The sequence below is a fragment of the Lutra lutra genome, chromosome 9, assembly GCF_902655055.1.
Source record: "Lutra lutra chromosome 9, mLutLut1.2, whole genome shotgun sequence".
NCBI classification, from domain to species: domain Eukaryota; kingdom Metazoa; phylum Chordata; class Mammalia; order Carnivora; family Mustelidae; genus Lutra; species Lutra lutra.
The window spans coordinates 72,902,584-72,916,447 of NC_062286.1; the positions used below are offsets into that span (position 1 = coordinate 72,902,584).

The 13,864-nt window shown below is 39.1% G+C and overlaps 1 protein-coding gene across 1 annotated transcript in view; it reads left to right on the forward strand.

Moving 5' to 3' along the window:
• The window catches only part of FSHR (follicle stimulating hormone receptor), a 159,017-nt gene that overhangs the window by 126,573 nt on the left and 18,580 nt on the right, over positions 1-13,864 (forward strand). Inside the window, 2 exon segments of the mRNA XM_047745358.1 lie at positions 9,709-9,780; positions 10,999-11,076. Of these exon segments, the coding sequence (XP_047601314.1) occupies positions 9,709-9,780; positions 10,999-11,076 (150 nt within the window).

Sequence of the window (13,864 nt, forward strand, 5' to 3'; positions counted from 1 at the left end):
AAGGAAGGTAACATCTCTCATCCCTTGGTGTCTCAGGCAAAACCAACATGGATATTCTGTTTCACCGAGATGTGCCCTAGCTAAGGATACAAAGGTATCCTACAGTGTGCTCAAAATTGAAAACACAAAGAACATCAACAGCGATAGCTAGCTGCACAATTAGCCCATCATAAACTTTTTTTTTTTCATTCAGGCCTGTTTTGTCTACTATTTTTCTTCAGTTTAGTTCCCTTGATTCAGTTTGCCACTAGAACACATGATTTCTTTGTACCCACACACGGTACCTTTAGAGGTTAATTGTTGGGCTGAGAGCATGAGTCTTATTACATGGCAAACATGTCTATACAGTTACAGAGGAGTTACTCTGAGTCTCTTACGTTCTTCAGATGCAAGTAAAAAGTGAGCCAAAGTTCACTTGACATAATGATCCCTACTTGGGTTCAGCTAACTACCTAGAATGGCTTCTAGAACTCAGAGAAACATTTTGCTTACTAGTTACCAGCTTATCATTAAGGGATATAACTCAGGAAGAGCTAGATGGAAGAGATGCATACATAGGGCAAGGTGTGGGGAAAAGATTCAGAGCTTCTGAGTCCGCTACTCTCCCCACATCTCCACCAATCTAGAACTTCTGCACAAGGAAGCGGGACAAACATGAAATATTTATTATAAATTATAGTATCATGGCCCTCATGAAGAAACCCTCCCAGCCATTTAGTTGGACACATTTCCAGATGTAAGGAATGGAGTGCTTAGCTATATAGTCCATTCATTCATCTGTGGGCAACCTTCATAATGAAGGACCATCAGTCATTATGCTAAACCTGATAATGTTAACAGCACCAACTTTATATAGAGTCAGAAAGAGGTGCATTTAATCTCTAGCTCTGCCCTCCTTATGTGTGGCTTTGTGAAAATTACTGGACCTCTATCAGCTGAGCCTCCTCAGCTCTGACATGAGGATGGTAATGATACCTGTCTCCCCAGGTAGAGAAGAGGAATAAATAAAACAATCAATGTTAAGTGCTTGGTGGTGCCTGGTGCATAGGAAATGTTCAATAAATGTTGACCATTATTATTATTAATCCTAAACTATCTAGAGCAACACAACACAAATCTATTACCATTTCCACCTGGCAGCCCTTCAGAATTAAAGGTTTTTCTTTCCAAGCAAAATATCCTATACATTGGACAATATGGTCTTGCTTTCTCACCCCATCCTGGAAAAAAAAAGGCAAGCATACATCCCCAAATAAATTTACAAAGTAGATACATATATGATTGCAGTACTAATGTATACATGACAAAATATATGCAAAAAATATTTTAAAGCATGAACCAAGATGAATAAAGGTTTTTACATCTTGTCTCATTATATAATATTTTATATGACACAAAAAGCCTATTTCGCTCTAAGGATAATAAAATAAAAATATTTTAGAGAAAGCAATGTCCTAGGATTTGCTTCATTATTTTTTAATCCTTAGTTTTACACTGGAAAAGCAACGCACAGTTTGTATCAATACTAGATTTCAGGGGCTGTCAAAGCTGAGAACCAAGTATCACTAAAATAAGTAGATCCCAGAGAAGACGAGCCTACAGCAGTACTCTGAGTCATCAGACTCAGTGGTTCAACCCTATACTTTCATGCTAATGTTTTTAGGACATTCAGCTAGGAAAATTTCTTCCCTAATGTCAATCAGATGTTCTTACAAACTACCTGCAAGGTATTGCATTTTTATATTTCCAGTGAATGTGTTCAAAACCCAATGAAAAAACAAACAGGTGAGAAAGTTGTGTTTCCATATTTTTTAAAATGTATAATATGAGAATTTTAATGATGACATGCATCATTTTCTGCAATAAATGAACTATTTCCATTCTTTTTTTCCCAAATGGTCTCTACATAGCATAGATTTCTTACAAATGTATTGTTTTCCCCCTCATTATTAATATATCATCTTTCCCTTAAAAAGACAAATCAAATGTGCCTAATTTTTAAAATATCTGCTCTGTAGCATTATTTCTGAAGTCATTTGTTATCACAGAAAATAACCAATTTGGATCGCTTGTATTTTTGTTAAAAATGACTAAGTCTTCAATTTTGTCAACTCTTTGCAGTAATTTTCTTTGAGATGACCCACAAACCTCTAGGTGGTAATATAATCAGGACCCAGAAACTACACAGAATCAGACACGCAAGAAAGTTGATTCAGGCACATTTATCAGAAGTAGCTGAAGGAAATTAGAGGAGGAACCAAGAATCTGGGAAATGTAGCTAGAGCTTCCTGGTGTTGCAAACACAAGGAGATTCGGGCAGCAGATATCAGACCAGTCTGCTCCGGCATCGTGGACGTCCCACAGTGACAACTCTGACCCAGATGTAGAAATGGCATTTCAGTACCCAAGAGAACTGGCAAAAACAAACAAACAAACAAACAAACAAGACATGGTCTAGGTCCTAGGGGAACCAAGAAATCAGGAAGGGTCTCAGTGCAACTGGAATAGAAGGCTGGAGAAAGACCAAGAACAGTGCCTGGATATGGTGCTAAGGTGTCATGTAAGGAGTATCAAGACAAAGGATCAGAGTCACAGAGACATCAACTAACACTCTTAAGACCACACATCTTAAGAAATGGTACAGGTAGGACTTGAACCCAGATCCTCTAGCATTGGAGATGCTAGTTTCAAAATCTTTGCTCTCTGCCCTGAGGACCAGGGCCTGATTATTAAGACAGGATATTAGGTCAAAGCAGAATATGCAGCCACGTTAACAGGGCTGAGCTATTTAAAATCCTGATGTTGGGCTCATAAATTCTCCACCACCACCACCCATCCTGGATTACTAAGTCTATTTTCCATGGAGGCTGAGGGGAATTTAAGCCGAGTATGAGTTTTAATGGATCCAGTTTTGATGTTACAAGACAGGGGAGCAGGAAACCAGGCTCTCCACTATCTCTTGTAATTCCCTACACAAAGTTATTATACAGAGAAACTGAGGCTCTGAAAAATCAACTAAACTACTCAGTATTGTCCAGATGGTAAGAGGAAAGGCATTCAAGTCCAGGGTCCCTAATCTTAAGTACAAGCCCTTTTTTGTTGTACCACAGCTTCTAACACACTGCCATCTAACTCCAAGATTGTGGAATTCTACACCTAATCAATCCAGTACACGTTAGCTAACTAGCATCTTATATAATGGTGACATATGTAAAGATACAAATTCTCAATTGGTAAGACTCTGCAGTAAATAGAAATCTCCGTATCAGTGAGCCCAAGGTAAGAAGTCTTTTCATGTATTAACCAAGCACAGTCTACTCTCCTGCTTATCTGTTATCAGATAACTATCTTCTCCCAGAGTGGTCAGGAGGAAGAAGTTCGTTTTATCTGGGAGAGTAAATAATATAATTACATATGTAAAAAGAAAAAAAAAAGACTCAATTAGGTGCAAACAAATTCCTTATCAAGGGAAACCAATTAGAATGTAGAAAAAAGAGTTCAAGTTCAAACATTCAGCTTTAGCTTCTAGGAAATGTGCAAAAATTATAGACCCCTAACCTAAACCCATAATCAGCAGTATAACCTTCCTAACTCAGATCTGCCTAAAGCATCTCAATGGGCCCTCCAGTCCCTAGCATGAACTCTATTTCAGCCTCTGTTCACAGGTTAAAAGAGCTGATTCGCACAGTCTCAGAATTGATCATTCCCTGCCATAGTGGATTTGGGGTGAAATACAGATAAAGAATAGCCTTCTTGGCCAGTATGTGTGATGGAGAGGGTCCTTCTTTCCTGACTTTTCTCAGTTCGGTTATGCAGTAGGGTCTCAACCACCACTCGGTTTGTCCTGACCAAACCACCACTACGAAGCCCAGTGTTATGGGATGGTAAAAACATGGGCTACCTCTGCTCAGAGAACCCTCAAGTCTTACTTCACCTTTAAGCACCTTAAAGTGATTTCCAGTCACTTACCCATCAAGTCCACATTCCCCTATATAGCTGTAAAATCCTTAGCATACTACCTCCTCCTTACCTTTCAGTTCCATCTTCCTCTGTTCCCCCATGGCCCTCCCGTGAATGAGCCATATGCATTCACTTCTCTCATTCAGGCCAATAAAGCTCTATATGCACTCAGAAATCTGGTTTTCTCTTCTTTCTACAAGAAGCCCGCCCCGACTCTTCCAACCCACATTGTTCTCCCCTTCTCTGAATTCTTAAGACACTCAATAAATAACATAGAGTTTGAACTACACCAGGCTGAGTATTACATCTGTACTAACCCAAACTCACTTTCTGAAGGTGGGGGATGGTCTTCGGTATCCTCTCTTGGATGGGACGGAGGCTATATGGAAGGAAGGCATATGGTCCAAAGCAATACAAGTAAGAACACACACAGTTTTGGAGACAACAAATCACGAGCACTTTTGAAGATTAATAAAAACACTAACAATGTTTATAATGATGAGCCTCAGAGCTGTGGGGTCACCTGTCCATAAAAGGCAAGTATAGCACTTGCTTCGGCAGCATATATACTACAAGGCAAGTGCATTATCTCGTTACGTGGCAGAACACAGTGGGAATTATTCCCAGCAATAGAAGGAACCTCACTAAGGTCACCCCAATAGAAGTGGAGCCCATTTCCATTACTGTAACCTAAACATTAGTGACAGTTCAGCAGGAAAGTTGTTAACACCAGCTCAGATATGCAACTTGCTGTTGAGAGAGCTAACTGGAAGTTTTCTTTAGAAAATCCTTTTGCAGAACTTAAATTTGCTGACATTTTACCCTCAGGCCTTTCCTGTTTTTGAAGATAAACCACAGTTGAGTGAATCAAAATAATTTTGCAGCCAACAGTCATTTGACCAAAGCAAACCCATTGAGACATAGAGCTCCTGGGTTATTACCCACTTCCAGCCTCCATCAGACATGAATTTATTGATCAAAGGGGAAAAATGAATTGAAAACTAAGTGTTCATCCGAACTCCATTTCCTGAGTTATCTTGGGGTTATGGAGAGTCTTAGCTATAAACTTATCACCAATAATCCATCTCACTAGATGGTCACTAGATCTTCTTAAGTGTCTTAAACCTAGCACTACTGGAATAATTTGAACCATTTTGCTGTGTGTTTTCTATAAAAACCAAAGATTTCAATGTGCCACTATAGACATTTATAGATATTCTGTAAGTTTTGTGGCTTCAGAAGCTCATGCTACTGATATTAAATAACATACCATTCTCATTGACCATCAAAAAACTTCCCTCTTTCAATGTTGTAAAAGTCATAATCATTCATTAAGAGAGAGAGAGCCAGGTTACTATCTATATTATGTCAAATCCTGATGCTGTGATGAACACAGGTAGTGAATGATTTCTTTTCTATGCTCATCTCTAAATAGCACATAGCACATTGCCTGGCCTGAATAACATCAAGCATATTATATGTGCCAACACTGAATTTTCAGGAAAAACTTGATTTTTGCACTCATGCCATTCACAATCCAGTTGAAGAAACTGATACTGAATAAACACAAAGTGTATACTTTAGAATTTTGATGGGTGCTAAAAAGAAAAAATGCTAAAAAAGACATGATTATACTGGGAATAAATCAGAGGCCTTATTTAAACTGGCAGTTGGGGAGTTCTTCACTGAAAAAATGACATTTGCAGCTGACCCCTGAAGCATCGGTCGAGAGGGACCAAGCAAGGTGTGGGTGGTAAGCCTTCCTTATAAAGCATGTGCGAATGCCAATTTAGTGTATCTGAGGCAATGAGTGAGAGCCACAGATGCTATAGGGCAGGGGGAAGATGGCATGAGATGGGGTCTGAAGAGTAAGAAGTGCAAATTTTATAATGGCATCAGTAGTGTTGGAAGAAATTGTGCAGAATGGGGAAATCTTTTGAAAATGGAGTCAAAGAGGATTTTGAGGTGTATTGATATTGGGGAGTGAGGATGAAGAAGCCAAGTTTAACTGTCACATTTGTAACCCACAATTGATAGATGGTAGTGCTATTTATGAAGAAGAACTGAGGAGGAACAGTTTGGTAGAAGTGAAGAGGGAAAAAAATGCAGTTTGCTATGCATTCAGAAGAATATGTAAAGAAACTCTAATTAGAGATAGACTAGAGCAGTCAGAAGTCAAGTATGAACCTAAGAGTCATCAACATACTGGTAGTGCTTAAAGCAATGGGAAAGGAGATCTTCCCAGAAAGATTATAAAGAAAAAAGGCAAAAGGCTTGGAGAAAGGGGGGGGGGGGGGCAAAAAGAAAATAAAAAGGAGTAAGAGAAACAACAGAAGAGTGCAAAATGACAGAAACTAACAGGAAAGGGGAAAAGTACTGAATTCTCCTAAAAGATGTTTAAAAAGGAATTTAAATTGCTCATTAGATTTATTGGTTATGGATTGGTGCATTTGGCACATAACAAAGTAGTTTTGGTGGAGAGACATTTCATGAAGAAACTTGGAAGGAAGCTGAGGGGAATGGGATAGAAGAAAATGAAGACAACAGATACAGACAGCTCTTTCTAGAAACTTTACAGTAAGGGAAGAAAGAGAAACAGAGCAGGCCAGGCTGCAACTGAAGACAGGTTTGCAGAGTAAAGGGTAATAGCAACCATCAGGGAATCTATATAAATGCAAGATTCAGTACAAGCTGGTATTTGTCTTAGCCTAGGCACTCTAAAACATGTCTGAGGAAGGACTTACATGGGAGTAATTTATTTTTATACTCCAACCCAGAGAAAGTGGTTGAATGACTAAAGAGAAGAAAACAAAGAGGGAGAGCCACCTCAGGAATTTATCATCAGCTCACCACCACCAGTAAATGGGGTCCAATCATGCTAGAGTCCCTCTTACGTGTCATTTAGGATATATTCAGAATTCTTCACCCAAAGAATGGAAGAGAGGAGTTGATCACTAGTCAAAAGTCACCCTATGGTGTCCTAAACTCCTTGCACTGCCTGATTTGTACATGCCTCTGAATGGTAGAGCAGATTCATTTGAGCACCCCACTCAGATGTGGCAGAGAAGTCCAAGGCAGAAAATGAGACAATCAGTATAATTCCAACCAGTATTTGCCAAATTAAGTCTGTATGTAACTAGTTGCTATGGTAACAGCTAGAGTAAAAGATGGACCAAGAGGATGTGAAGCAGAGCACAAAGGTGTCTGATAGAATGTCTACCTTGATATTCATGCACTCCACATCTTTTCCAGGCTAGAGAGATGAAACACATTATGTCTAGTTCATGACAGAGTTGGCACATAGGTTCTACAGATTCCTGGCCTCAAGACTTCCCTGTGTCAGTTTAAGATTAATTACTCTAGGTAGCAGTGACACTAGACAAATAAATTAACTGAATAATTTTTATTTTTTATTGGTGACAGATTCAAGCAATGTTTTAGAAACATCAACCAATTAACTCAATATTTTATGTTCATATACTACATTCAAAATCTGAACATAGTCATATAGATTGTCAGAGAATATTAAATATGGTCCTTGCTTTGGTATCTCATTAAGGGAATAGTATTTAGACACATGAGAAGAGATCTAAAAATAGCAGAAGACTGGATATGATTAAATAACAAATGGGCAATAGGACTGTGTCAAGCTAGTATATACTTATTTATGGCCAATGTTTCTGTTTAGAATGAGTAGAATCTCAGAGATTTGGAAAGCAACTATGAAAGCCATTTGTTTTGGTAGAAACATCAAACCCCCAGTATTAGCAGAAACCATATCTGGGTAGACAAACTAAAGGTAATTTTACTTTCTTCTGTAAATATTCCCATACTTTCTATAATTCTGACAATAAACATGTATTACTTTTATATTCAAAGAGTTTTTTTTACATAACCAGGGATGTGAAACAACTAGAACACTCATACATTGCTGATGGCAATGCATAATGGTGCAGCCACTTTGGAAAACAGTTCAGCACTTTCTAATAAAGTTAAACATACATTTACCATACAACCCAGCAATCCTACTCATAGGTATTCACACAAGATAAAAAAATGTTCTCTTTTTCTCATATGCACACACACATGCATGTATACATGCTTACACACCACCATCACCACCACAAATGTTTAAAGCAGTTTTTTAAATTATTACAAAAATGGTTAACAAACTACATGTCCTTCAATTGGTGAATGGGTCTGCTCTGGTGCGTCCATACAATGGAATACCGCTCAGCAATAAAAAAAACAATGAACTATTGATACATACAACATGATGGAAGACTGTCAAATGCATTAAACTGTGTGAAAGCAGTCAGATTCAAGAAGTTGCATAATACATAATTGCATTGCTGTTACATTTTGAAGAGGCAAAATTATAGGAACAGAACTGATCAAAACAGAAGAGGACCAAATCAAGGGCTGCTGAGTAATCAAAAGAATTGACCAAGATGGATTCTATGTGGATCATTGAGAACCAAGAGGGAACAAAATCTGAGAACCATTAGAGAAGCCAAAGGCAGAATTCACGGACTCTGAATATAGAAGCAAAGATAGCACAGTCTACTCTAGAGTCATAAACCCAAAAGGACACATGAACCTTCACATTGTTCACTTGTACCATGGAACATTCTTTAGATTCCAAGTGATCAAGACCAACTCTGGCTTGAGTAAGCCACATAGAGAAGAAAAATGGTTGTGAGGAGTTATTAGGATTCTGAATAACTCACTAGAGGGAAACTCTCATGTGCCTTGAAAATCTTCACCATTGCTGTGGCAGCAAATTTCAATCAGCTGAAGACAGGTGCAACTGGACATCACCTGGCCCAGCCTTGCAGACCTCTCATTTCCTGTGCTGGGTCTCCTCACTCACTGGGCACTCATGCAGCACATAAGCCGTAAGTAGGGAGTTAACCCCATGGGGACACATCTGACCAATAGAAATAGTAGTCCATGAATGAATGTTTCTTCTTCTTTCCCATTTAGAGCAACAGTTCTGAGATCCATTTTGATAGCCTCCTAAATCAAGTCTTTGGCATTAAGGACCAGTAACCAGTCGCAGTGGCCAACTCAACAACTTATCTTTGTATTGATAAATTTCTTCCCCGTTTCATTACTAAGGTCACAAACTCTCTAAACTCATTATCAAAGATACCATCTACAGGCCGGGCTTCATCTCAGTCTCTGCTTCCTGGGGAACCCAGATGAAGATAAGCAGACCTGGGGAAGGATCCATTATAGCTGTGGACATTTCAGCTATAGAAATTTATGGACTATCTCCTAAGGATGATGGCATCAATGGACTCAGCTCTAACCAACTTCCAACCACTTCCCAGGAGACAGTCTAATTCACTAGAATTAGGTTACATGCATATTCTGGGGTCAGAGCTCACGGAACCCCATGCTCGAATCTCAACAGAATCACTTGGATTGGGGAAGGGGCAGTTTTCCAGACTATGAGAAGGCAGGGAACAAGCGATAATTTAGGAACATTTTGTTATCTAGTCACATTTCACTTTTGGAACATGTTATCTTTTTTTTTTCCCCCCAGTGTTCCAAGAGTCATTGTTTATGCACCATGCAATACGCGCCCTCAATACCCACCATATCTTAAAAAAAAAAAAAAAAAAAGTTTTGTGCATTGTGTCTGAAATGTAAGTTTCTTTTCTCTAAGGAATCAGTATACCATAGCAATTGTTAAGATAGCCAGGATCATTTTTTCCTCATTTTAATTTTCTCTCTCTCCAGGTTAATATCCAACACAGGTATTAAGCACTTGCCAGCTGTTCACAAGATTCAATCTTTCCAAAAGGTTCTACTGTAAGTTTTTCCTTGAGAATTGACCTACTCAGTATATGTCTTGCCCAATGGCCTCAGGGCCTGTAATATGCATTGTTTGATGTAGATCCTCCAAGTAGGTCACTCTGGGTAAGCAGAGGAGGAAGGAAGGCAAACAGGAAGGATCCTTGGGTTTTACTGGAAAGCCAGTAAGCTCAGTTTGCAGACAGTAGCCTCCTCAAAAAGACCATTATCAACAGAGGGGTCTCCTTTCTTCACCACTCAGTGCTTTATATACCTCCCTCCTACAACTACACCCCTCATCCCAGACTTGCACCACCCTCGCCTCTTCCTCCTGAATTCTCATACTACCCTGGGCATAAAGAAACCAGCTGACAAGTTCACACTGTTAGCAAGATAATCTATTTGCCTTTTCTCAAGACATCTGCATTTTCAAAGAGGAGGAAAAAAGGCAGTGTGTAATGCCAAGTTTACTTTCAATAGTGAGATTGTAAGAATCTGGACAGACCCAAAAGGAAATGGTAAGGAAGGAGTATAGAAAGCTAAGGAAAAGGGGGAAGAAAGGAGAGAGGGGGAGGGAGAGAAAAAGATCTCAACATTTCTCAAATTGTTCTAGGCAGTTTACTATTCCTATATACAGTGTATTTGTTAAATCTGACCACAGGGAAGCTTGATGGGAGCATGAGGGACATAATCTAAAAAAAAATTAAAAAAGAAAAAAAAAGATTTTCTCCATCCCTCCATTCAGGAAGAGAAAAATCAATGATACAACTTTTCTGTGACCCAAGGGGAACAGAAGGAAGTAAACTGGCTGGAAGAGGGGGACTGAAATGGGAGGAAGCTGAAGGTCCAAGTATAATGAATGGAAAAGTTCCATATGTAGGTAAAAGGTCAGTGTTATTGGCTTTGTCACAGTGAGCAGGCAAGGATAATAAAGGAATGTATCAGAATCTTAACACGGTGAAATTAGCTACGAAAATGTCCAGACACAAGAGAAGAGGAGAAACTGTCAGCAATTTCATTTTTAGGAACAATTTCATTTTAATTTCAATTTCATTTTAACTGAAGATAAACTCAATGTCATTTATTTCCCTAACTTTGAACTCATCATCTTTCAGAACACTAACCGTTCCAACACTGCCTCAGCTAAAGACCATATCTTGCCCAGGAAGCTAAGTGTGTGGAGGTTATAGGAGTGGAGCTGGCATAAAGACCTAATGTATCTGTACTTTCTTCTAGAGACATTCAAGATAATATCAACATCCACACAGTTGAAAGAAATTCTTTCATGGGACTGAGTTATGAAAGTATGATTTTGTAAGTAAAGAAAAAACTCCAATGGAGTAACATTTGGTTTGATTTAATCATCTCTCATAACAGGATGCTCCTTTTGTGTTTGGGTAACTTTGGCATTACACCATTTAAATTTCTCTCTGCTTCAGTATTTTTCTCTCATTCCCCATCTTTACATTTCAGAATCACAACATGGAGTCATGTTAATAATTTATGATTCTGTGGTGCGATTCAAATATTTAAAATTGCTCTTTGAATGATGGTCTCCTGCGATGCAACATCTGTTCTGAAGGACAGAATAACTCATGCATCAATAAAGCTAGTTATTGCCTGGCAAGGCTTTTGTTGCCCAAAGAAAAAGACCAAGGAGGAGGCAGAATTTGGAAGATATTCCCTCGTAACCATGCCAAGCAGCTCCTGTTCAACCCCATGCTGGGCGTAAGATGACTTCTCTTTTTCTTGGAACAATCACATTTTTTAATGAGCTTGAGTTAGTCCCTCTTACTTTGGGGAATGTTTTTAAATGCACTCTGTGCCAATAATGGACTACTTCATCATCATTCATGCTAGTAGCCTGTGTGGCAGTTCATCCACTGCCCAAGATGGCTAAGAAAGAGAAAGCTTGGGGCTACCCAGGTACTGGCAGGGTCTACAAAGTTAGAGAAACAGAATGGCATTTGGGAAACTGGTAACCACCATTACATCTTTAGGAAAAGCATTTTATCCTTCCAATTCACAAACTGTTGCATTTTTTTTTAAATATACCTGTGTGTGTATAAAATATGCCATTACATAAAAAGGTAAGTTCCAGCCAAGGAAGAATTTCAGTCATTTTCAAAGCAGTAACATGGTTCAGAGACTACCCAGCAGTACAAAAAAGAAAAGAGGGAGGGGGGAGAAACAGTAGAGATGAGGACATGCTGAAGATTAAAGCTAAGCACAGCATTTGATGTAAATTAATTAGAGACAACAATAGGAAAGGTTTCAAAGAGACTAGCAGAGGCAATGCAAGTATGAAGGAGAAAAAAAATTTTAAATCAAAGGCATGTATTAAGAGTACATAGTATTAGGACAAAAATTTTAACTAATACCTAATCCTTCTCTTTAATACAGTCATGATATTCAGAATTTATGTGCACCTGTATTAGAATGAGTCAATGGGGTATGGGAAATATGAAAGAAGGGGAAAACAAAAGAAATGAATTAAAATATAAACAGAATGAAAAGTGTACAAAATAAAGGCAATTACCCTAAGAGGACAGAAGGAATAATTTACTTTGACTGGCCTGTAACATGAGGGTTGAAGGAACAGTTAAAGAAGGGAAAGATGGCTGAGAAAGAAGGTTGTGTCTAAGATGGGGCTTTAACAGGTAAATGGGATATAGCCAGGCAAAAGGCAAGGAGAGGAAACAATCATCAAGTTTATGGAGGTTAAAAAAAAAAAAAAGCGGGGGGAGAAAGTTTGGGGGAAAGAGGGAATACCTGAGTAACATCAGCCCGCGAGGTTAGAGCACGAATGATAGTGTATGGATTGCCAGGCTACATTATGGAAGGAGACTAGTGATAAATGCCATCAGGTGTATCTAGACATCCTGTGCATCTTTAAATCTTGCTCTAGATATCTTTAAATATAGTGATTCTAAGTTACTTCATGTTCTCATGTGGCAAATCTATTAACAGAGTATTTTATAAAAATACATCATTAAGTAGGAGTCTGCCGATATCCTCACAGTTTTCTACTTTGACACACATTCTTTTTGTCCAGATCATAAGACAAAATCACAAGAGGGCAAGGATCCTGATCTAAAGAGGCCTTACCTCTCCCCGGGTGAAGACAAAGGACCTGAGGAAATAAGAACTTAGGACACAGCTTCACAAACCCAAACCTACCAAGGAAATGTGCAAATCATGGCTGTTCTTCTCGGGCTTGTGTTCATGGACACTACGTGGCCCCCCAGAATTTAGAACACACTCTCCCGGAGAGGAGAGCTTTCTTAACAGTCAATACTTCTCAGACCTGTCTCTGAAGGATAAATTCGCTTTTGTGAGAACAAACTCTATTTTTCTTGACCTCAGATGGTCCTTAATCTATAGATAATGGAATCAGAAAATCCCTGAAGACAGTTTAAGACTCCAGGTGTTCTTAGTTGGGGTGACCCATCTGGATGCAGGGGCATCTTTTCCCACTAGGAACACCCAAGTATGCTCAGAAAAAGCAGCATGGCTAAATGGCACAGAGGACCGAAAGATTTTTCTGTGCATTGGTACTTTTCAAAAATCTTAAGTCCCTGGTCTAAAAAATATTTTATATATATAATAATAATGGATTATCAGATACTGGGCTAGTGACTCAGAGGAAAATGAGCAATAAAGGTCCACCATTTCCCACCCCATCTGAGCCCTTTCCCACCCCCGCCCTGCAACCACAGGGTCTGAATAGGGGAAAAAACTAGCTATGACCAACCACAAGAACAGCCTCAATTCAGAAAAAAATAAAATGAGCTTTTAAGTATATCAGTTCCCACCATGTCCCAGCCATAGGAGAGGCTCACTCCATGTACATTTCCTCCTTTTCTTAGTTGGGTTCCATCTCACTTGCCTGCCCCAGTGAGCTTTAAGAGGCCAGGTCCTCCCTATCCCCTGCCTCTTTAGGCTGAGAGCGGATTCTGCTTCTGGAGCCTCCCGAGCCTCTACTGAGGCAACAAACACATGAAGATGAAAGAAAACCATGATCCAGTTATTCTTTAGCTGATGGTTTGCCCAGTTTGTCCTTGTCACTGTGGCCGTCGTCATCATCATCAGGCTTTAGAAC